The 27500-nt window shown below is 36.5% G+C and overlaps 2 protein-coding genes across 9 annotated transcripts in view; one reads left to right on the top strand and one right to left on the bottom strand.

Moving 5' to 3' along the window:
- LOC106878963 (major egg antigen) overlaps positions 1-27500 on the bottom strand; it is a 61803-nt gene that overhangs the window by 10956 nt on the left and 23347 nt on the right. The window lies entirely within an intron of this gene.
- LOC106878960 (general transcription factor II-I repeat domain-containing protein 2B-like) lies at positions 1613-2503 on the top strand. Its single transcript, XM_014928337.2, has one exon. It carries the CDS (start codon positions 1613-1615, stop codon positions 2501-2503), a length of 891 nt encoding a protein of 296 aa, XP_014783823.2.

Here is a 27500-nt window from a genome sequence, read left to right as displayed (position 1 = left end):
GAAAAGAACGTTAAATTCGTAACGTGGAAGGAGAAGATAGTTAAAATTTATACAATTATAAGCAATTATATATCATACATATTAATAATTACCTCTATCATATTGAAATACATCTAAATATTGATTTCCAACATTTGTAGTAGGTTACATATCTTTGAGAAAGATCATTCACTATTTTAGTGGAAAAGTGAAAAGAAGAAATCATTGAAAGTGAAGGTACATAACTGAGGGGAAAAGGAAAATAGGAAAAAAAGAAGGAAAACAGGAGAGGAGATGAAAATGATGATATAAAGGAGAGGGTGCAAGAAGAAGAGGGAGAATAGAAGGAAGACTTCAAGAAAGACGAAGACAAGGAAGAAAACAGAGGAGGAAGAAGTGTAAGAGGAAAAGAGAAGTCATCACTTTGTTCTGCATGAGGTTGTTTATGTCTCTTTGATGTAGACATGAACTTCATAGCTTGCAATATTACACCCTGAACTCTTGACTTCGAACGCAAACATAATAGGAACAGTTCTGGTAGGTTAAATTATTGGTCTGACAGAAAGATTAGTTCGGAATTGAGATTCAGTAGAGTAAAGAAACAAATTGCAATAGTACAATCTTTGGAATAAGCCAGTTTCCATAACAGTAAAAGGGGAAACAAGGGAAAATAAACAAACGTCCGCTGAAGATATATCTTTTATCTTTTACTTTTTTCAGTCATTACACTGTAGCCATGCGGGGGTACCGCCTTGTATGTATTTCACGCGCCATAATAAATACTACAGTGCCTCACGTGTGCCTCGGGCTAGTCAGTTATTAGTGATTACAATTAAAACGAGAATATCTGACGCCGAGGCCTAAGACTGCTTTTGTTTTTTCTTCACCCATCATTATGGCTACTAAGAAGAGAAAGGTTGATGATGAATGTCGCATTTTCAATAAAGAATGGGGAGAAAAGTACTTCTTTGGGGATACAAACGACCAGAAAGCTAGTTGCCTGATATGCAACGAAAGTGTTGCTGTTATGAAAGAGTACAATATTCGTCGTCGCTACGAAGCAAAACATCTCTCAACACATTCTAAATATTCTGAAAAATAGCGGTCCGAGAAATTTGAATCTATGAAACATAGTTTAGAATCTCAAAGGAATTTCTTTACGAAAAAGTTTGTTGAAAATGAATCTATCACTCGTGTAAGTTGCAAAGTAGTGAATAAGTTGGCAGAGCGATGAAAACCATTTACTGATGGAAACTTTATAAAAGAGTGCATGATGGAAGCAGCAAATGACTTGTGTCGTGAAAAAGCTAACATGTTTGGCTGTATCAGCTTTTCAGCAAGTTCAGTTGTGCGGACAATAAAAGAAATTGGAGAGAATATACAGTTACAGGTATATGAGAAAGCTAAGAATTTTTTGTGGTATTCTTTTGCAATGGATGAGTCTACTGATCTTCTTGTGTCATTCGTAGTGTTAATTGCAACGTTGAGATTATAGAAGGAATGGCATCCGTTTGCAGAATACATGGAACAACAACTGGAGAAGATATTTTCATAGAGGTGCAGAAAACTTTGCAAAACTATAACCTTCAGTGGAATCAGCTTCAGTGTATTACAGTCGATGGAAGAAAAAAACATGGCAGGAGTGAAGAAGGGTTTGGTAGGGCGGATCCAGACCAAGCTGGAGGAGCTTCAACTTCCGAAAGCTCTGTTTGTACACTGCATTATACATCAGCAAGCTCTGTGGAAAACAGATATTTCTTGCGTACTAAAACCAGTTACAACTATGGTGAACTTTATTTGGAATCATGGGCTTAATCACCAACAGTTCCAGGCTTTTCTTGAAGAAATGGATTCTAATTTCTGTGACTTGCCTTACTACACAGAAGTGAGATGGCTCAGATGCGGTAAAGTCCTGTTTTGTTTTTATAAGCTCCGAAGAGAAATAGATCTTTTTCTCACCGAAAAGAATAGAGCTGATCTACAGCTGTCAGGTCCTTCATGGTTATCAAAGTTGTCATTTTTAGTTGACGTTACTTCTCATACGAATGAAATGAATTTAAAACTGCAAGGAAAGAATAACCTTGTCTGTGATCTCTACAGAATTATTACAACATTTCGGAGAAAGCTATCATTGTTTGAAGCACAACTTGAAGGAGGAAACTTCTCTCATTTTCAGTGCTTTCAAGAGTTTTGCACAGAAAATGTGGAACATGTTAACCTCAAGTTACATAAAAAAATTATTCAGGACGTAAATAAGCATTTTTCTCAAAGATTTTCAGATCTTGACAGAATTGAGAATGAAATTCTTTTGTTTGAGAATCCTTTTGGCTATAATCTTGATAATATGCCAACTGAACTACAACTGGAGCTTATTGACTTGCAATCTAATACCTTGTTGAAAGAGAAGCACAGAGAAGGAAAACTCATTGAATTTTATCACTGCTTGCCTGCTGATAAATTTTCAAAATTGAAAAAATTTGCCTCAGGCATGGCATCAGTTTTTTGGAACAACTTATGTTTGTGAGCAAACTTTTTCAAAAATGAAGTGTGTGAAGTCAATACATCGAACAAGGCTCACTGACGAACATTTGAAAACAATTCTTATGGTTGGCTGCAGGAATCATGAAGCAAATGTTGATGATATTTTGGAAGCAAAACGCCAGTTTCACAAATCTCATTAACTTTTGTGCTGCTTACTTTTTATGCAATTCAGCTATGTGCGCACTTATTCTAAAAATCCTAACTTGGCAATATTTTGGCATTATTAAAATATGCTTATTGTTTTTATTATTTTGTGTATTTTATGTATTGATTTTGTGTACAATCAGTGTATTCTATATTGTACTGAATTGAACAAAATATTTATCCGGCCCGCGCTTGGCATTCTTTTAACTATATCTGGCCCACCATCAAAAAAGTTTGGTGACCCCTGAATTAAATGATAAAAAATACTGCTATAAATCGAGAGAGGAATGACAGTCGTATCTCATTAGTCGCACTGCACAGTTTCCTCTGAGTCCTCGACCTAGAAACTTAACTGTTATCATAGCTCAACCGGCCAAGCCATACATAGATGCGACTAATTTACATAACGTTCTCAAGCACACTCTCAGCTAGGAGGACTATAACATACGCACGTCGTCATTTCAGTCTTGTCAGGTTTTAGAAGACAGATGTTGTTCAGAGTAGATTTGGTTCCAAGCAACACACACTGATTCCACTTATAACAAACCATCTGGTAAACACAAAACATAATTGAAGAAAAAAAAAAAAAAACTCACTACAAATACAACCGCAGTAAATATCTTAAATATTAACCACCCGAGTTACATGTTAATACGTGTTAATTGAAACATACGATATGAATTAAGCGTATTGTGGGATTCATCTGCACAATTCAAGTAGAGAAAGCTTGATGCCGTTGTCTGACAGAACTAAGAAAACTGTAGAAAGATGCTATAGTTAATTCTGCGCATCAACATTGTGGCTGATAATTTCAACTGATTTAGGAAAATATTACTGAATTATATATGCGAGTGATTGTATGTATATATGTATGTATGTATGTATGTATGTATGTATGTATGTACATACATAAATGCATATGTATACATACATACATATATATATATATATATATATATATATATATATATATATATATATATATATATATATATATATATATACAGACACATATTTTATATGTGTGTGTGTGTGCGTTATGTGTGTGGAGGCGCAATGGCCCAGTGGTTAGGGCAGCGGACTCGCTGTTTCGATTCCCAGACCGGGCGTTGTGAGTGTTATTCAGCGAAAACACCTAAATCTCCACGAGGCTCCGGCAGACGTTGGTAGCGAACCCTGCTGTATTCTTTCACCACAACTTTCTCTTACTCTTTCTTCCTGTTTCTGTTGTACCTGTATTTCAAAGGGCCAGCCTTGTCACACTCTGTGCCACGCTGAATCTCCCCGAGAACTATATTATGGGTACACGTGTCTATGGAGTGCTCGGCCACTTACACGTTAATATCACGAACAGGCTGTTCCATTGATCGGATCAATTGGGACCCTCGTCGTCGTAGCGACGACGATATATATATATATATATATAAGAGGAAATATGTACCCCATTACCATTGAGGAATACGATAAATTCATAAAGAAAGAAATCAACAAATCCTACAAGCTGGCACCAACATCTGCCCTAGATGAAATCGATACCAACCACTGCAAACTTATGAGGAAATTACAAGTGGATGACCGAACCGAACCATACTGCCCTAGACCTCCACACTTTAACCTCAAGGATCAAAAGAAAGACTTTATTACCAAACCTTCAATACGCCTAATATGCCCCAACAAATCCGACATAGAAAGGGTAAGCAAAAACATTTTAGACAAAATAATACCAATCGTCAAGGACAAATAAAATGTTAACCTATGGTCCCATACTGGTGAAGTTATTACGTGGTTCTATCTTCTAAAGATCAAAAACTCATATTCCTTCCTACAATTCGACATAAATAATTACTACTCTTCTATTTCTCCTAAACTCCTAAATCAAGCTCTTCTTCTAGCTAAGAACCTTACTAACCTAACCCCACTAGAACTTAACATAATACTTAATGCTCGCAAAACCCTAATTTCTTTTGAAGACAAACTCTGGTGCCGGGCCAATCACCACAACAATAACCATAGCAACCTATTCGACATAACCATGGGATCATCTGATTCAGCTCAGGTCACTGACTTGGTTGGACTATATATACTCCACCAACTCCATATACATTTCCCTAACATCAAGGGAGGCTTATAAGGGATGACGCCTTCCTAGTTACCAAAAGCATAAATAAATCCTCCTTGGAAAGAACTAGAAAGGATCTGCATAAATTCTTCTCTAATCTAAACGTGTCTATCACATTCGAAAACGCTCACAAAACTGCTAACTTTCTAGGCGTAACTCTAAACTTATCAACCTCCCAATACTCCCCTTACCACAAACCTAACCAATATCTTAAATACCTTAACATCCACTCCAATCACCACAAATCTACTGTTGATAACATAATCAAGGGCATCTCAACCTGCATATGCGACCTCTCTTCCACTGAGGAAATTTTCAATAATCACGTACCATATTACAATCAAGCACTCACCGCTAGCGGCTTTTCCCAACAAATAAAATACATCCATAACACCAGGCTCAAACAATATATATCTCAAATCACATCTCAAAGACGCACCAACCATCACAATCGCAACCAACCACACACACTCGTTGTTAGAACCCTGGAAGATCTTACACCTAGGAAACCAAGACCCCACACACATACATTTAACACTAGGTCAAAAACTAAAACTACTAAAACAGCTAACAACAACAGGCCTTGCCACCCAACTCCATTCTCCAAAAATAGAGATAGCACTCCTTTATCTAAAAACATAGATAGCACTACTCCCAGACACCCTTAAAAAAACCGGCGGACGCTCTATTCTGTGTTACACCCCACTTCTCACTCAACGTTTAGAAATTAGCTAAATCCTTTTTTAAAATACTAGATTCTAACTTCCCTCGGCAACATAAATATTGTTCTATCTTTAATAGATCCACCCTGACACTATCCTATTCTGCCCCACCCAACTTCGAATCTATTGTAGCAGCCTCTAATAGACAAACGCTTTCTCTTTACTATCAAAACTCACATAATTACAACCGAACCCATCCTACTGACACTGCCGGGAACACTACCACAATCTCGACCACTATCGCAGCAAAGTATGCCAGTTCTTCTAATTTATCACTCTTTACAGTTCTCATCTTTTAAATTTATTGTACAAAACTGTTCAGCTATTGTGTAAGTTTGTCTAATTAGTCCTTTTTTTCTGTATTTAAGGTAGTAAATTAGCCAAATTCTACTTAAATAAGTATAGTGTCATTTGTAAACTATAATAGAATATTTTTAAATATTCAAATTTTAATTTTAGCTTTAGTTTCTTATTCTTTACTTTACTTGAAGTAATAGTTTGTCCTATTCTTTTACAGGTGTAATAACGTGTCCTGTACTTTTCCAGGTTTATAATCTTAAGAATATTACTTTCCATGCTCGCATTTTTCCATGTAATCCGTGATTTTTCCAGGCATTGCTGTTATAAGATAATTAATAATGTGTCAATTAATAATTTAGGATTTTACCTTATAAAATACTGGGTAGGGGGATACATTGGCTGCTATTTTTAGCGTGTCGAGCGACCAGGTAGAGGCTCTTTCATTGATTTGACTGCGTAATGAGATTTTTTTTTACACATGTATATATAATATGCATATATATCATCGGCAGAAGTTAGAGAGTAAGTCAAAAGCTGAGAGTTTCGTGTATTGGCACTTATCAAGCACGAATCTGTCCATTGTCACTCTGTAACTTGTGACGAAATAACTTCTAAAATACAAAATTTTGTCAAAAACGGTAAGAGTAAACCCAGTTGCATATGACACATTGTACCAGTATCGGAAATTTCAAAGGGTTTAGTTTAAAAAAAATTAAATAATCTGTACGTCAAATTGAATAGATCCGAAATGGATAAAAAGCAAAGTCGACCTCGGCGGAATTTGAACTCAAAATGTCAACACAGGCGAAATACCATTAAGCATTTCGGCCGAAGTGCTAACGTTTCTGCAAGCTCGCCGCTTTTGGACGGGATCATTCATGTTAGCAATATATTCTTTATTCTTATTACTAAGCGTTACATCCTTACTCTCTTACTGATACGAAATTTCGTGGCATTTCACCCCATAACTTTTCTTCTACTAATTTTTGTTCAATGCGACTAACGACTCTGAATTCCTCATACATTTTCTATCATTTAAGCCTAAGAAAAGTATACTTTTATTTTAAAATTAAAAAGTTTATGTTAATTGAAGGTGAAGAGGTGCCTTACTGCCCCGCTTGAGGTCACAGATATTTTGATGTAACTTGTTTTCTACTGAACCAAATCTCAAACTATTCAAGCCAAAGTGTAGCTGAGGAGCTAATATTCACACACACACACACACACACACACACACACACACACACACACACATTCGACTAAAATTCTTCAAAGCGGTGCCCCAGCATGGCCGTAGTCTAATGACTGAAACAAAGAAAGAAATGAGAGAGAGAAGGGGGGATACACGTGAGAAATCGAGAGAGACTCAAATGCGCAATTTATATTACACATTTATACATTCATAGAATGGCAAATTTCCAACCGAAACATGTCAGTATATGAATAAATGGATAAAAGAACGTGTTTGTAATTTTCGTTGAAGAGAAATCGTTTGGCTCAACGTAGTACAATATATAAAAAAATATAAATAATATAAAGGCGATTTGTTGGGCGTAGGAGATATTCTGTGTCAGCCTAACACAACACCTCCGCTTTTCACATTTTAAGAATTCTTTACACCCAGACGCTTGGCACACTGGAAGAGCACCAGTTTAGGAATCTTGTGGTCTGTGTTGTAAGATTGTCTATCTGTCTCTGTCTCACCCTGTCTATCTGTCTCACCCTGTCTATCTGTCTCACCCTGTCTATCTGTCTCACCCTGTCTATCTGTCTCACCCTGTCTATCTGCCTCTTCACTCTGTCTCTTCCTCGCCTTCTCTCTCTTTCGCTCGCTCGCTCACTCACTTTCTTCTTTAATTGCCCACCAATTAAATTCAGTTGAAAATTGAACATGTGGGTACAGTTTACCACCTGACGAAGTAAAACGTCTATTAAGCTGGAATGTTAAACTGCTGAACAAACAATTCTAACGCTTTGTATGATGTATTGGTAGATTTATATTCGTATATCTGTATGTATGTATGCTAGTACGTACGCATGTATGTTTGTATGTATGTATGTATGTATGTATGTATGTATCTATCTATCTATCTATCTATCTATCTATCTATCTATCTATCTATCTATCTATCTATCTATCTCTTTATCTCTTTACCTACCCCTCTCTCCCTATATATGTATGTATATATCTTCGAAACGTCTAGTTAGAATAGAGACAGCTGATGAATGGATATTCCAAGTGGCTTTCCGTTTTCCTATGTGTTCGTTCCTTTGTCTGTAGTTCATTGTTCTAACGTCCTGTACCCTGATATGCATATATATACACATGTAGATGTAAGTATGTACATATATGTGTGTATACATGTATATATATTCTTTATTTTATTATATATATATATATATATATATATATATATATATATATATATATATATATATATATATATATATATATACATGCATACACGCACACACACACACTCTGTTTTTGAATTGAGTACTGTTATCTAAACTATAGACTTCAACAGATTTAGCAACATTAGATCCTTCCTTGAATATCATTTGATAGAGCTCTCTGTCATATATTTGAATCATATACCGGTGAATTACCGTGATTACAACAGTCCTGTATAATCTGATCTTCGTTTGTATTTTATTGTTTAGTTCTTTGAAAATACTTGCTCAGATCTACAGTTGTGACCGAGTAACGTTACGGAAAGACCAGAACAGCTCAATATGTGGGAGAACTACTATATAAAACGCCTTCCCGTTTCTTGCCTCCCTACTGATGAACTATGCTCAATATAAAGAAACCAAACTGATCTGTATTGTATTTTGATAGATATACATTGATCTCTCTCTCTCTCTCTCTCTCTCTCTCTCTCTCTCTCTCTCTCTCTCTCTCTCTCTCTCGCTCTCCCTCCCCCTCTCTCTCTAGGCGGAAAGTTCAGATAATTGAGCCACTGCGGCCCTCTACTCATGTCTGTCTTTTACCAGTTGACACAGTTCTGAAAAACTTCTGCCACTAGCTTTTTTTATATCACTAAATCTGGTTTTAGGTCTTCCTCTTGTTCTTTTGTCATATGCCGCACCTGTTAACAGAAACTTGTCAATGTCTTGTCTTCTAAGTATATAACTGGTGAGGGTCCATTTTCTTTTTATGATAGTATCTAACCGTCTTTTCTGGCACCTTATCATGCGAAGGACCCGCTCATTAGTTCTTTTATCCGTTCAGCTAATTCTGAGAATGCGTCTAAAACACCATTGCTTAAATGCTTCTATTTTCCATTTTCAATTTTCTTTATATTCCAGTTTTCAGTTTCATAGGTGACTATGTTAACTATCAATGAATTGAGGAATCATTTTTTTTTTTGTTCTCAGGGAGATGGTCTTAGTCTTCCATATCTTGTTCAGTGATATAATAGCATTCTTGGCTAATCCGAGTCTTCGCATGGGTGTCATTGTAGTCATTGGTAATAAGAGTGCCTACGGACACAAATTCTTTTACGTTTTCGATATTTTCATTATTCATTCTTATGTAATCTTGTTCATTGTTTGTTATTTTCATAACTTATTGTTTTGTTTTTTTTAAAATTTAGATGAAGCCTAACTTGAATATTTGTATTGTTTACTCTATTAACTAAATTTTGCAGTTCTTGCATGCTGCCAGTTCCGAGGACTACATCGTCTGCACACCTCAGATATGTGTGATCTTGCCATTAATTTTGATGCTTCCAGTAAAACCATACAGCGCGTCTCTCATTATTGCCTCAAAATACATATTAAAGAGGTGCGGAGGAAGGATGCAACACTGGCGGACACCTCGTTCAATTTCAAACCAGTTTGTTAGTCCATAGGTTGCTTGGACTGTTGTTCTTTGTTTGGGTTATAAGTTTCTCTTCACATATAGTAGACTTTATATGATCTACTATATGGGAAGAGAATCACGTTTTGATCACATTGATACATTGATCCATAGGACATCATATGAGACGTTATCGACTACTTTTGTGTAATCAAGGATACATAACAGGATATTGCTATTATATTTGTGATTCTTTCCAGTCACCATTTTAAGGTTCAGTATGCAGTTTATGGTTCTTCTTCCGGGTCTAAAACCTGCCCGTTCTTCACTAATTTCTTCTAGCTTATTTGGTTCTGTTTGAGATAATTTTGAGTTGAATTTTGCTCCATTGGCTTATCAGTGCAATAGTTATATCGTTTTGGGGGAATAGGTACGAATATTGACCTAACCCAATTATCCAGACCGAGCTGTATATTTTGTGAAAGTATGCTGTTATATGCTTATTATCACTTTTAATTAATTCGACTGTTATTTCATCGAAGTCAGGAGTTTTGTTACTTTTTGGTTCTCTATTTGCTTTCTCACGCTTTCCCCTGTCCACCGTCGATGGTTATATTAATTTACAAGCCATATTTCTATAAGGGTGAATTACACACACACACACACACACACACACACACACACACACACACACACACACACACACACACACACACACACACACACACACACACACACACACACACACACTTATAAACGTTATATTATATATTTACTATCTGTAATAATGAAGTCAATCAAAATAGTGATATTTTGAAATCGCTTAACACGTATCTGGTTTGTGTAAAATATAATAGGAAATACATCTATTAAGGTAACCTTCCTCAGTTAAAGCATTTCAAAAATATGAAGAAATTGATGGAAAATTTTAATATATATGTGGTAAGGGCAGTAAGTCGGTTACTAAGTTAGGAGGATAGATTTGTATACAGAGGTGAAGATAAAAAAAGACAGAGAGATGAGGAGAGAGAAAGAAAGGGGAAGAGAAGGAGCGCGTCTTCTTTTGGAGTATATAAAGCCAATATGTTTCCTCAGCCCTTCAGTCTATGGACTAAGATGTCTCAGTCAGTTTTAAGGCCAACTTCCAGCACAGAATGTTCACACAGATGGTGATGGAGGAAAGAGGAAAGATTAGAGTAAAACTGTGTGAGTTCTAAAAGCACTATAACAATGATGCTTTCTGGCATGTGGTTAATACTACCAATGTGAATGATGTTTGGAACAATTTCTGCCCACTGATTACCAATAACTTCAACTTATGTTCAGAGGAAATGAATTTAAATGTCAACAACCCACTGAAAGTGAGCAAGCAACTGCAATTGGGAACTGAAAAAGATGATGTCCAGGAATGAGCAATAAGGGTTTGACGGGCTGGAGTTCACAGAAATCCATTGAAGAGGGAGACGTTTAGGAGTCCAAGAAATTCGCCCATAAACAGATGGTAGATTTCGGCAGGACTGGGAAGGGTACGCTTATTTTGAGCTTCTTGAACTAAGCACTAAAGTCAAGAAAATTATCTGCGCTTGTCCACAAAGCTACTGCCTGCTGCAAGAAGATTAGTGAGAGAAAGATAAATATCAACTACGCAAAAATCTCATGAAATTTGAGGGATGATAGATACTAGAGATGAGATTAAGGAGAACAAAAAAAATTATATCTACAGAGACAAAAAAAAAAAGCAAGTTTTAGAATCATTCCTAGTTAGTAGTGTAGCATCGGTTTGGGCCTCACTGCGTGTTAGCCGAATTGGATGTCCCTTCATTAAACGTTACATACTTTCTAATAGAACAAGCACAAAAAGGCCGCCCTGTACGGTTCAACCCGCTACGCCATGGTCTCTAGCCCATTTTTTAAAGCCCTGATAATATTCCACGTTTATCATTAATGTCATCCTTCTTCTAACTCCAGCATCACTAAAAGCAACAGTGCAGGCAAGCTGAAACTTTTAAAAATGTTTCTTGGAATAGCAGATGTGCTTTTTATTTACTGTTTGTACACATTATTCAAGAAAACGGCTATAGTTTCCGTTTTTGAAACGTTAATAAAAATACCTTTATATATATATATATATAGTATTTGATATACTTGTATTCCTATCTTTCACCCTCATTGCTGACCTATCTATCTATCTATCTATCTATCTATCTATCTATCTATCTATCTATCTATCTATCTATATTCTTGTGTCAATGGTCAAAAAGACCAGGAATCCAAAGAGAACTCCATTCAAGTAAAAACATGGTGGGGGGTAAATAGTTCTATTTTACAAATTTAATGTTTTAGTAAAGAATTTCCGCGTTTGCTAACTCATTAGCTCGTCTGAGATCAAAATATTCTATTTCAGAAGAGCTAGAAAATAGGCCTTGTGCCTATGCTAGAAGCAATTACTATAATTTTGGTTGCTGTTGTTTCTGTACTAGTAATATGTATTCGAAAGCTGTCTGTAAATTTAAAGAGAGATTCCCTTCAGTCGTGAATGACTATGAGGTTGCAACTAGAAAGTTACCCTGGGCAAGGTTGTTTATAGAAGACCAACAGTCACCCATGCATACCAGCCTTCCCTCTCCACGCCACTGATGTTATCCAAGGGAAAGGCAAAGACCAATAAAGCTTGGCACCAGTGACATCGCAACTCATTTCTATAGCTAAGAGAACTGGAGCAACGTGAAATAAAGTGTCTTGCTCAAGAACACAACACAGAATCCGGTCCGGGAATCGAACTCACTACCTCATGAAGAGGTTTTTGTTGTCAATTATTGTTATATATTTTGTTGAGAAGCTAAGGAAAACTTCGCCGAGCTGGTGGTTCCTTTGTTTCTCCATCCTTTGACGCCAAACATTAGAAAAGAATATTCCAGAAGTTTTGCTTTGGAAAAGCATTAATTAAAAATATGGCATCGTCCGTCACAATCAGCTTACTGGAGGAGGGAGGGGGTGATTTCGTGAGGAGAGTAGAACTTGCTTCTAAATATTCCCCCTTAATTCTGTCTATAAACGGGGACTCCCTTTTTGAGAGTTCAAAATTTTTAAAGGTTTTAAAACTACCACCACCACCGCCTCAGCATCAAAGAGTAACAACAATAATCATAGTAACAACATGCCAAACGGAAAGAAAAACAGCAAACTGTCAAACACAGCACCACTACCGCAGTTAGTCTCAGTGGCGACAATAACAAACAGCAACAGCAACAAGAACAGGAAAAGCAACACTGAGATACCATCACCACCACCACTATCACCACCACCACTGCCACCACCACTGCTGCTGCTGCCGCCGCCGCTACCACTGCCACCACTACCACCACCACAACCACCACCACCATCACCACCACCACCACCACCACCACCACCACCACCACCACCACCACCACCACCACCACCACCACTACCACCACCAAAACCACCACCACAGTTAGTGATGACAGTAGCAATAACAGCAATTGTAATGACAAGACAAGTAAAACAGTGTATGATAATGATGTAAGTACCATCATCGCCGCCGCCACCACCACCGCCACCGTCACCGCTACCACTTGTCAGGAACAATCAGTAACAGTAATAAAATATATCTTCATCATCACTACTAGCTTAACTGCCAGCAAAAATAAAAACATTCCCAGCTGAAAACCTGGGTCTTTCATAAACGCAAATCGAGCTACCAAACGAAAGTATAACACAAGCGGGAAGGCTTGTGGAAAAAAAGTCTAGGCGAGAAGTGTCCTTGTATGAGCTTGAATCAATTCTGTAAGACATCAACAGAAAAATAATTATATGCGAATGCATTGGCATGAAGACTAGGTGAGGGGATCGAACGAATTGAGCCAAAAACGGAAAGATGCCTGAAGTCAGTTTGGTGCCTCCAAATCTACAAAACGAGAGACAGAATGTTCGGCACAGTTTCCGAGTGAAGCAACAACGACAAAAAGTATTCCATAATCATCCTAACCGTGAAGAGTTTGTTCTCATACTGCATTACCAAGATCGGTGAATAACTAGATTAAGAATAATCGATACCCTACCAAAAATCAATATCTGCTGGGTATCGAGTCCAAAACAACTATCTTCGAAGTTCACAAGCTGTGCAAGGAAAACTGGTCTGTGGTAGAAATGGACCTTCTGATTCAAACCGAACGTAAGAACCAGGAAATCATCCATGACTCAATTAGTTTATCAAATGGTATACAACTGTTCATGGTGGAGGAGAGTAGAAGACCTAAGTGTCAAGTAGGTAGAGACAACAACCATCTAAGGATCTTCTGTCCAACACTACCTGGAAGAAAAACACTGTTGCCGACACCCAACACGCAAAAACAACAACAACAAGGTTAGCTGCAACAGCAATTACAACAACAGTAGCAGTAGTAGATATCACAACAGAGATGTTAGCGGCAGCAATAATAAAAACAACTGCAAGAACAACAACGACAATAAAAACGACAGTAGGAACAGCAACAGCAACTTCATTATCACCCGTAAAAACATCAACAAGAGCAACAGTAGCTACCACAACACCAGCAACAGAAATCAACAGCTGCAGCGACAACAACAACAATCACAACACAAGTAACATCAACAAGCGTTTCACAAAAGCAAAATCAAAAAAGAAAATAATAAATAAATAAAATTAGATATAAAAGAACAAATAATCAAGACCCGTAGAAGTATACCTTCCCCATATGCGACCGCTGTGACATGTTGAGTAACGAGGGGGAAATAAAGCAGTCAAGAGAAGAAAATGAAGAAGGTAAAAAATGGCCGGGGTGTTCGAGAGGAAGCAGAGTTTCCACAAACCGGTCACACATCCGTTCCACCTCCATCCACACTGACACCCTCGACACTACAACAAACACAGCAAAATCCACATAAAACCCACAACAATATGCTTTAGAGAAAATATCACAAACTTCACAGCCGTAAACAAAATAGCAAAGGAACGGATAATTTAAACCAACAGACAGACATACAAACCCTTCACAACACGTTGTTACAATATACCATCCCGTATATTCATTACAGAAACTACTTAAGCGATCACCAAACAAAATTACCCAAAGACTTAGGGGTTTTCTGAGATACAGTAATCAAAAGACTATGCAAAAAGTTGAACGGGGAAGCAACGATAATAAGCTGGAGGGCCGAATGACTCGTCCTTCGGCCAGAACAAAGTAAGTAACCTTTTTCACTTTCACCTTTCTGACCAACATAACTTTACTCAGAGCTTTTAACACCATTTTTTTTTTAGAACTTCTCTGCCTAAGCTAGAAACATTTATTTGGCGAGCTGCCAGAAACGTTAAAAGTGGAAAAATGTTTTGCGGCGTTCGTCCAAGCATTTACGTTAAGTTCAAATGATGTCGAGGTCGATTTTACCTTTCATTTTTTTCAGAATCGATAAAAGAAGTATTAGTTGAGTATTGGAGGTCGATATAATCGACTCGACTCCTCCCTTAAAATTGTCGGCTATACACACTGCGTGTATGGATATGTATGAGTGCGTATATGTGTCTTCCTCTTTGTCTACATCCTCTTGACAACCGGTTTTGGTTTGTTAACGTCACCATAATCTAGTGGTTCAACAAAAAGCCGCCGATAGAATGTACAAGATTAAAATGAAAAACAGAGGTCGACAAAATCCATCGAGGTAGTGCCCCATGAAGTCCAATGACTGAAACAAGTAAAACAATAAAAGAATAGAGAATATATTTAAATCTGAGATAGTTTTACAAGTTCATTGTAATGAATAATTTTTGCAAGTTGATAATACTGAACAAGCAGAGCATAACGACAACAATCTTCATCATCATCGTGGTCGTCATCTTCAGCATAGTTTCACCAACTTATGAAGAAACCACTTAAGCGCTAGTTATCCATATAATCTTTAACAAGTTGAAGCTGTTACTGTTGTTATTGTTTAGCTCCAAATCATCTGTGATGGAACTGGCAAACAGATAAATAGACATGATCAAAGGCTCTCCAGCCTTCGCTACTTTGCCTGTTTTATTTATAGTTATCTAAGACTACATTATCTAATGCAATGGCTCCAACCGAGTTTCCTTGGAATCCAAAGGTTTTGCGAAACAAACCTGATAAATAAATTGGCTAACTCTATGCAAAGGAATTTTTCTGTATATAATTTTACATTCGTAATTTATTTATATACACTCAGTATATTCCCAAACGCAAGTGTCTGCTGACAATAAGGCAACCCTAAAGGAAAACGACCCCCTAACAGGAAATTATAGGTGACTTTTGTTTAAACAAGGTCTCGGTCAAGACATAATTTCTTAAACTTTCTTTGTTGACGTATGAAATTTAACTTTACAAAAGAGAAAGAAAGAATATTAATAAAAATATATGATAATTTTATGTAGATGTTCCTCGAGATATGAAATAATTTTCAAAGGTTCTCCAAGAGTAAATAAAATTATAGGAAAACGCTGGTCTAACGTATCTTTTCCTTATTTAAGACTGTAGAAATGTGATTTTGAGGAAATTTAGTCGCTATTTTTACCAGGCAAAACGATTATGTAGAGGCTCTGTTGTTTTCTCATGAGACTGGTTGTAGCAATTGGTATTTCTGTATTCCCGTCATTATTTGTACAATCACACACAATGGGATATTTTCAGCTTCTCTTTGACAGATGGTGCTCAACACAAATGACTAACTATTCCTCATCACCACACATACGCGAGCGTGCGAAACAAAAGCTCAGTTGCAAGGTTACATCACGCTGAAATGCTTCCGCATTGGTGATGCGCAGATAGATACATGCGCATGTAATTGTATTAACATCACCACATGAGGTGTCTGTGCCTGTACCTCTGTGTGTGTGTGTGTGTGTGCCTGTACCTCTGTGTGTGTGTGTGTGTGTGTGTGTGTGTGTGTGTGAAAGAGAGAGGGAGAAAAACAGAGTAAATTTGTATGTGTATGTGTCAGTGTTAGTTTTTTTGTGTGATTCTTTTATAATTAAGTAAGTAGCTTACATGTTTGAAGAAATGAAGAAATGAAGAAAAGAAAGCTAATATTTATAACTAAAATCGCTTGCCCGAATAGCATACATATTTGACTTCCATGTAACATCGACATCATCTCGTCTAGCTTCTTCTACCTGTTTGTTCTAAAACCAGACACATGTGTTTAAGCAATACATATACAAAACTGTTTTACTACTTTCCGATTTATCATTGCTAAGGAAAGGTTGGCAGCGTGGAGTGCGTGGATTAGTTAGATTAGTACTAGGCTGACTTAGTAAGAGAGCAGGTAGTGATATTCTTGAACATTACTCACTATAAGTCAATTTGAACGTTTGATACATAAAATAAACGTGAAATGTGTTTCAATAGGAATATATAAACTTTATTTAGAAACAGGAAGCAAATGTAAAATGGCGCAGCAGAAGTTTTGTCAGTAGCATGACTCGGATATACAGCCATGTACGGGTGTAAGCGCACGCACAAACATGCGAAAGCGAATGGGAATGCACCATGATTGTAATGATGAAACTAGTGATAAATATTCATAGAAAGAAATCTTCGGCGCAGCTTTGATGTTCATTTGAGTCATTTCATTTATACTTTGTGAGAAGCAGTTTAGATAGCAATGGGTCCTGCTGTAATCGTTCTTGATACAACACACCATGATAATTCTATGATCTATTGGCCAATACGAGACCATATATAAATAAAATGGACATACATATGTAGACATATATACATACATACACACATATATATAATCATATATAATAGTCCTATATATGCGTATATATATATATATATATATATATATATATATATATATATATATATATATCTTATCTACTCTATTCGTTAACTCCTGTATTTTTATTCGCATACTCGGCAACCCTGGTCGCCTACCGCAAAATATAAAAACTTTTTTCAGTTTATCATACTTCGATACAAAAAAATTCACAACCTTCCGTCTCAACAAACCACTATTGTCCCTGAAAGTTGTTTTTCAAATTCACTACGGATTGCTTGAAGCTAACTTTCTTCCTACACCTCGATCCTTGGATCTTATATTTACACACACACACACACACACACACACACACACACACACACACACGCGCACACACACACACACACACACACATCATTTACTTGTTTCAGTTATTAGATTGCGGCCATGCTGGTTTAATCGAACATATTAACCGAAGTACTTATCATTTTTTTAAAACCTGGTTCTTTCTATATAAGACATTTTTTACGAACAACTAAATTAGGGGACGTAAACGAATCGACACCAGTTGTCAAACAGTCCTGCGAGGAACAAACACAAACAAAAAGATACACAGACACACACATACATGTGTATGTATATATATATATATATATATATATATATATATATATATATATATATATATATATATTCTTTTATTTGTTTCAGTCATTTGGCTGCAGCCATGCTGGAGCACCGCCTTTAGTCGAACAAATCGACCCCAGGACTTATTCTTTGTAACTCTAGTACATATTCTATCGTTCTCTTATGCCGAACCGCTAAGTTACGGGGACGTAAACACACTAACATCGGTTGTCAAGCGATGGTGGGGAGGACAAACAGACACACAAACACGAACACACACACACGCACATATATATATACGACAGGTTTCTTTCAGTTTCCGTCTACCAAATCCACTCACAAGGCTTTGGTCGACCTGAAGCTATAGTAGAAGACACGCTCAAGTTGCCACGTAATGGGACTGAACCCGGAACAAAGTGGTTGGTAAGCAATCTACTTACCACGCAGCCACTCCTGCGCCTATACAAGTGTGAGACGCTTACAGCACCTAGGTTTCCCAAGCGGTCACGCATCTACGTACTCACTAGGCTCGACGTTGCTTAACTTCGGTGATCGGACGAGATACGGCTGTGTGTGTGTGTGTGTGTGTGTGTGTGTGTGTGTGTGTGTGTGTTTGTTTGTTTGTGTGTGTGTGTGTGTGTGTGTGTGTGTGTGTGTGTGTTTATACACTTTATTTAAAAGCAGCAGAAATATAACAAAAAACTATTACTCGGAGTTTCACGTTCCCGTTCATCGGACAGTTTTGTTAGAAGTATATATATATATCCTTCGTTATTATATATATATATATATATATATATATATATACATATATATATATAATATACAAGAATAAGGGCAGAGAATCGTCAATTAATAATAGAATTAATAATTAACAATTTTGCCAAGTAGTTCAGTATGAAAAAAACCTTTATCGGTAAAACTATTTATCATCATAAATATACAGGGATTAGCAATTGAGTTGCTATACATATGTACATTTTTTGTATAAAGTGTATTTAATATTTTTTGTATATCGACTTGCTTAACTTGCTTATTATTGTTGTTGCTGTTCGGGAAGTAGCTGGAATATCTTTGTCTCCGCTCCATAGATTAAAAAAAGAAAGGAATATTTTTGTTTGTGCATCTTTATATTTTGTAAGCATTGTTAGGGAGGAATAGTAAGCAGCACTCACAACAGTGTTGATAGCACTGATGCGAACAGACGTCCCCAAACATTTAAGACACTATACAGGAAAGCAAATGCTTATACTTGCACAGAACAGCACACACACACACACACACACACACACACACACACACACACACATACACACACACATACGCACGCACACACGCACACACACACACGCACGCACACACACACACACACACACGCACACACACACACACCACACAAATAAAAGAAAACTATCACCAAACATACAAAAAATTTAGATACGAATACGTATACAGTATTAGACAATTCAAACCTATCTCTGGTTATATATGTTTAAATGACACTACACTCTGTTTATATACAGTATAGCAAAGATGAAGTACTGAGATAATGTAGAAGTGTGATTAATAGCAGAGCTTGAGACAAATAGTAATAATTTCAAGTTTTATTGACAACATAACTATTAAGTTTATTTCTCCTCTTACGTCACTGAATCATTTGGATGCAACTGATTGAGAACTATGATCAAAAGCGTTCCATTAGTGACCATTTTGATTTATATTCCTACATACAATATCTTGGACAAAATTATTTAGTGTATTCTTATAGTTGTAGGAAAGTAGAATTTGATTTGAAAGAAATGTGGCAGTCACTTTTAGCAGTTCGTGTAACTACGTCGAAACACAACCAATCGCAAGATTTGATCACAGATTTAAATAATATTACATGTAATACCTTTTTTTGTTCCAATAACTAACTCTACTTGTTATTGCTTCTCAGAAATAATGTACTAGGCTATATAATTGTTACGTTAATCTGTATTAGAGCGGCATTATGTTGGCCTGTTATGCAAATTTACCATAATACTGATCTACCGTATACTGATCTACCATATTACTGATCTACTGCTGGCCTATCACAATACTGTAATATACTGGGAATAATTTGTAATAGACCATAATGAAGGTCTATTACAGATTATTCCCAGGGAAATATTTTTCATCTATTTTACTATACGTTTCTCCTAAGGCAAACTGTTGAATCTAAGATATGGTAAATTAGCTACGATAGATTACGATTAATTGAAAAATTATTTTCATTGAAAATTATAGAATGATATTTTAACCGATATTATGTCAGCTCCAGGATTTCACTTACCCGGAAAATAATTGGGATTAAATTTCTTCATTAAAATTTTTTTAAAGAATTTTCAAGGTTAAAATACAATTCTAATTTTACTATGAAAATAAAAGAATGGATAGTTAATTTTTATCAAAATTTAGTGCAACACTATTCATATATTCGTTTCAAATTTTGGCACAAGGCCAGCAATTTCAAGAGAAGGGGTAAGTCGATTACATTAACCCCAGTACTCAACTGGTACTTATTTTATCGACCCTGAAAGGAAGAAAGACAAAGTAGACCTTAGGCGGAATTTGAACTCAGAACATAAAGACAGGTGAAATGCCGCTAAGCATTTTTTCTCGACGTGCTAACGATTCTGTTAGCTCCAATTTTAGTATATGTAATGCCGAAGCAATACACGATTCTGTTAGCTCGCCGCCTTGTACTATACATGAACTCAGAACGTAAAGACAGACAAAATAGTACTATACATATATTACCAAATCTGAAAGGACAAAAGAGATAAAATTTCCAGAAAGAATTTAATGTCAGAAATATGAAATGTACAAGTTTCTACAATGAATCTTAGCTAGGTCTTTACCTGAAATACTCAGCAATTGTAAATGGATATGGGTGCTATTTAGGAATGCATGGAGTGTTCAACGAGAGGTAGCACCTCTGAAGAAACACAACATTTGCTGTGTTCTCTCAAAGAAAGTTTTCCCCTTTAGTCTCTGCTTGGTACCTAACTCTCTCCTGTAACCCAAACAAGCTGCAGCGCAGTCAATACACCCCGGCTCACTACTTTGATAGGGGGAATGAACAAGGTAAAGACTTGAGAACCCTTGGTGAACTCGGGCATCTGTCACTGAGCATGTGAAATTGTTGACACTAGTGGAATGAGTGCGCAAGAATAACGGTTAAAATAGCAGTTTCAGTTGTAGAATGTTAAAACCACGACGAAACGCTATAGAAGCTTTGATCATCCCAACATCTAGATTTACCTCCACCTCTCTTGATGTATCTAGATTATGGCAGGTCTAAATGGAGAACGTGGAACAAATGTTACACAACTCTACTCTCCATCACCCACACTTGATACACTCCTAAACGCACAAATCATGACGTCGCTTGATATCATCATCTTATGGACGAACAAACAAGCTGAGGTTTTGTTTAAAAGATCAGAAGCTAAAGCAAACCAAATGAGTTAAACGGTTAAAAAATGTATATATTTCAAGTATATAACGAATAAAATGTTGAAATACTGTAGATATTTCCCTTCGATTTCGAATAAAATGGATAGTAACTGATTTCCTTTTTCTACATAAAATTACCAAAATTCGCCAATGCAAAAATTTAATCATACCATATATATAACTGTTAAACACAAGATATCGGAAAGCCTAGACATAAAAAGATTAAAAAATACGAAAAAGAGCGGCAAAGCTTGTTAAAATCCCAGAACAGTCGTTTTGAGATTGAAATGTATACAATACCTGTTTATTGTTGAGTTCCATTTTATATTTCTAATAGTTCTAAGTAGCTACAATATAGATATATTAGAGCAAAGCAGTCACTCTACCTGCTAGAAGTAACTGCCAAACACCCTAAAACTACACCGCATCATCTTAAGAGAGAAAGGATACATGGAATAGTTATGTTCTACATATACATGAAAAAGTGGGTAGGGAGAATGGTCATGGTTGAAATGCTTTTGATCATAGGCCTGTTCGATCTAGGCTGGCCTGAATGAACACTACCACCACCACTGCCGCCACCGCCACTACCACTACCACAATCACCATGAAAATTACTGATACACAAACAGACGCAGAGTTTTAGGAGAAAGTCAGTTACTAGCTTGGATTCCACACTCTACTTCTTTTATTGACATTGTGATAATAGTTTTGTACTTTAGACTCAAATCATAACAGATGGTATGACATTCATGTATATCTCAAGGTTAAGAAATTGGTATTAGGAATCAAATTTGTCATGGGGATTCGGTTCCGGAGAGTTTCTTCTTCACACTATTCTGCATCTAATACTAATGTTTTTTTTAAAGCATTTTAGTAATTATTTGGAAGGTTTTCGATACCTTCTTTCCTTTTTTTTTTTTTTTTTTTTGTGCAATAACGCTTACTTCATTGATCACGCATTTTAAAACACTATGACTGTTTTTACCTTCCTATTGAGTTAACAACTGTATTCTGTGTGGGTATGAGCATTCGCAGTAACCTTATTCGATACGATACTACCGAATGAAGTTTCAAACATCAAGTTTCAAATACATACATGCTAAATTTACTGTGAATATACAAGTACCACGTGAATATAAAAGTTCACTACTGTAGTAAAGACGACAATACACTATGACTGTCTCTCGAATATTTTATTAGTTTGTATGTGGTGCAAACATGGCCATGTAGTTAAGAAATTTGTTTCATGACTCTATTGCTTAAGATCCGATCCCAGTGCGCAAGAATTTAAGTGAAATTTAGTCGATGGAAACTGTTGAAACCTGTCGGAATCACAGTTCTTGTTATTGGGTGCTAGACTTAATCCTTCCCAGTATAACACTATCAAATGGCTCTTGGACTCTGCTACAAATATCGGGATCACGTTTCTTGTATGGGAGATAACTTTCTCCTATCAGTCTTGGTGACCTGGAAAAGATGAAGTAGCTGCCATTCGTCTTCGCACTAAATCATGTTAAAAAGATTATGAAATTTATTAACGAAACTAAATTATATTTCAATGAAATATTGTGTGGTATTTTAAAGAAAGTTGTATAATCAGTGAGTGTACATAATGACTAGGCTGAATCCTTATTTACAGCAGTAATCTCATCAGCCTTGAAGGTCTTCAAAAATTGTAACGAAAGGACTTGAAACATGTACCAAACTTGTTTGGCCGTTATGACGCGTCCAGAGTTTACAATTATTGAGCGAACCATCATCAATATTGAGCGAACCATCAACAATATTGAGCGAACCGTCAACAATATTGAGCGAACCATTAACAATATCAGACAATGCATTCAAAGCTTACACTGCCGCAACCCCTTCATTTGTTTAACCTTCTAATAAATTCTTTACAGCCATTTTTGGAACTAGTCCTTTCGTCTATTCCTCACCTTCTCTCGAATACTATGCTGCACTTTCTCTTACATTCTCATTTTCTCTTTCAGCTCTTTTATACATGTACGTGCAAAAACGCGCACGCGCGCAACACACTCCCTCTTCTCTCTTTCTCTCTCTCTCTCTCTCTCTCTTTTTCTCCCTTTTTTTCTCGCTCTCAGACTCACGAAGTCCTTTTTCCTTTCAGCTTCCCTCTCTTTCCCTCCCTTTCTGTTTCCTCTCTATTGCACGCTGTCACACGCCCCCCCCCCACCACTGCGCACTGACACACGCATACATGCATACACATACATATACGCACATACTCATACATGTACAAACTATTCCTCTTATCTCTAAATGTTCTTTCTTTCGCACACACTTCGCTTTTCCTTCTCCTCTCTTTCTCACACGCTGAATGATGTTAAAAATCATATTTAGTTCCTTTTCTATTCAAACACAAGAAATATGTGGAGAGAATTGCATCCAAGAAATCTCTTATCTTGAACGGAGCGTGGTATCGTGACAGGAATTCAGTTTTGGAGGCCCACAAGCAAAAATAATGTAAATAAAAGAGATAGGTGAAATAATTAAAGGTATGTAACGCAAATATTTCTTTCTAATTTTCATTTTATCAGTGTGAATAATGATGATGATGATGATGATGATGATGGTTTCACATTTTGGCATAAGGCCAGCATGTTCGCGTGTGGGGATAAGTCGATTACATCGACTCCAGAGCTCAACTGGTACTTATTTTATGGAGCCCGAAAGGATGAAAAGCAAAGTTGACATCGGTGGAATTTAAACTCAGAATGTAAGGCTTTGTGCCTGTAGTAGAAATGATTATTATTATTATTATTATTATTATTATTATTATTATTATTATTATTATTATTATTATTATTATTATTATTATTATTATTTTCATATACACTCAACAGATTAGACTGTTGGAAAAGAAAAGAATCCTAACATCGGGCTATAAAAAATAGCCTTAGACGCCAAGAACCCTCCTCAGTATCCTAGCTGTCCCTAATAACACTGTTTTCTGGAGTTGTACTAAACTGGCTTTTATGCCTATTTCCTCTATCCATCTGTTCAGATTTTTAAGGACAGTTACCAATGCACCTATAACTACTGGGATACATAGTCTCTGTAATTCAATAGCTAGGTCCTAGTACTTTGCTAATTTTTCTATACCTCTCATATTAATCGTTTCATAATTCGGTACTGTAAAGTCAATTATTTAGCACTTTCTATTCTCTTTATCTACTACCAAATCAGGCCTTCTAGCTTCTATTACTCTGTCAGTTTGAATGTTAAAGTCCCACAACAACTTGTATTTCTTACTTTCTAGTACTTTATTAGGTTCATGTTCATACCATTTATCGGTATGTTCAAATCCTGGCTTTTTACATAGCTCCCAGTGGATTGCTCTCCCTAGATTGTCATGTCTTTTCTTGTATTCTTTGTGCCAGCATGCTACATTCACTTATTATATGAGTAATGCTTTTCTCTTTTGATTTGCATAATGTACATTGGGAGTCTTCTTGGTTTTTGTCTGACTTGGCTTTTATCCAATTAGTCCTTAATGCTTAATCGTGTGCAGCTACTAACAAACTTTCTTCTCCCTCTTTAGTTTTCCTTTCTGCAACTATAACCATGTCTCACTACTATTATTTGCTGCAACTGTCTTTGGGAATCTACCATGCAATGCCTTCTCCAGCCAGTCAGATAATTTCTGTTCTTTTTTCTGTTTTTTTAACTTCGTTTGGGTTTTTGGTTTCCCTATGTCTTGCTGTGACTCTAGCAGCTTTCAATAAACTTTCTTCACTATTACCTATATCTGCTGTAGTCTATATCTGCTGTAACTAACTCCGTGCAGTCTTCTACTGATATTAACTCTCTTCCGCCTTCCTGTTTATGTAGGTATAATCTTGCTACTCCTGCCCTTGAGTAGAGTCCTCTATTCCTATTGAATCCCTCCCTAGTTCTTCTGTCTAGCTTTGGACCATTTAGCTTTGACTTCATTAGCTTCTTCATCCTTCTGATGAACTCCTCAACTTTCGTTTTCATTTCTACAGTTAGTATTCTGTTAGATTCTAATACTCCTAGATACTTATAACTCTCTCCTCCTTTCAATGATTTTAATGTCTGGCCATCTGATAATTGGATGCTTTTGCTGTTGACTACCTGTCCCCTTCTCATGACTAATATTACACACTTGTCTATGCCGAATTCCATACCTGTATCTTTGATGAAGAGTCTTACAGTCTATATTAAGGAATCTATCTCTTTTTCATTCTTACTAAAAAGCTTCAGATCATGCATGTAGAGCAAATGGTAAATTTTTCCCTTACTATTTCTGACACCCTGTCTTTGTCTTCCTTAATGCTAAACTGAGGAGGAACAAACATGACACAAATATTAAAGGGTACAATGAGTCCCCCTGGAAAATTCTTCTTTTGATATTAACATTCCCTAAGAGTGTGTCACATGAGTAGAGATCTACTTTCCATTTCTTCATTACTACAGCTAATTAATTGTCTTATGCTGTCTGATATGCTGAATATACCCAAGCATTCACTTATCTGTGAGTGTGGGATCATGTAATAGGCTTTCCTGTAATCTATCCATGTTATTGTTAGATTTCTCTTTCTAGCTTTTACTTCATTTAAAACTGTTTTGCCTATGTATAATAGATCATGCGTTCCTTTAGCCCTATTCCTGCAACCTTTCTGTTCTTCTGGTAGTAAATTGTCGTAAATACTTTCTGAAAGCATTCTTGTTAACAGCTTCTACACTAATAGTAAGCAAGTGATTGGTCTATAGCTGCTGGCTGTATTACCCTTGCTCTTATCTTTCATAATGTGTATTGTCCTCCCTCTAGTCATCCAATCTGGTATTACTCCTCCATTAAGGCAATTCTGAAGTTGTTCCCTCAGCCTCCCATGTAAACTATTGAATTTCTTTAGCCAGTACCCTTGAACTACATCTGGTCCTGGGCCCCTCCAATTCAGCATTTTTCCTAACACTTTACTCATTAATGCACTGGTTAATCTTAGATCTAGCTGCTTCTCATTCATTACTTCTTCCTTCGCTTTCTTTAACCATACTGCATCTCCATTATGATTAACTGGCTTACCCCAAATATTACTTCAAAACTGTCTTGCTTCTTCTGCATTAGGTTTTTCATGTTCAATACTAAATAGGAAATATATATAGTAGATATCATACCCTCCATATATATATATATATATATATATATATATATATATATATATATATATATATATATATATATATATATACACCCCCACACGCATACATTTATCTACATAACAGTCCACTAACTATTCTACTCTACCTGTGTAAACTGTGAGTATGTATATTTCCTTAAGCAAATGTTAGCAGAACTGTCCACAACTCTTCTACTCTACAGTAGATGTGTAGATGACATTAATATCATAGTTAGGACCAACTCTAGTAACGGTAGAGTAGAAACTGAGAGGAACGTAATGGAGAGCATCCAGCAAGTAGCTAACTCCATCCACCAAAGTACCAAGGTAACCATAGATTACCCCACTAAGCACCCCAACAATAGACTTCCCGCACTTGATACTGAACTTTGGTGAGAGACTGTGAACAATAGAGTACAGCTCCTTCACTCCTATTACATGAAACCTATAGCTTCAAGATATGTTGTTCACAAGAACACAGCTTTGTCACACAACATGAAAATTAACATACTGATGGCAGACTTAGTTAGGATAATGAACAACGTGTCCCCACAATGCGAACCCTATGAAATGAAAAAAAACATATACAGAACTTCATGCACCGAATGCAGTTCTCTGGATATGATCAGAAAGATAGAGTTCGAGTATACAGGGTGCTAGAAAGATGTTAGATAACATTATACGTAATGATACCAGTGGTATCTGCCCTAGATATAGAAACAAAGACTGGAATAGGATACAAAGAACTTGTGACAAAGCAAACAGGGCGAACACGTGGTGCAAAACCAACAAATATCAAGGAGTGATGTTTGTAGAGGCTACAGCCCATGAAAAACTAGCCCGTAGATTTAGGA

The sequence above is a fragment of the Octopus bimaculoides genome, chromosome 11 (assembly GCF_046866305.1).
Source record: "Octopus bimaculoides isolate indiv1 chromosome 11, ASM4686630v1, whole genome shotgun sequence".
NCBI lineage: Eukaryota > Metazoa > Mollusca > Cephalopoda > Octopoda > Octopodidae > Octopus > Octopus bimaculoides.
This window is presented reverse-complemented; position numbering and strand designations above follow the sequence as displayed.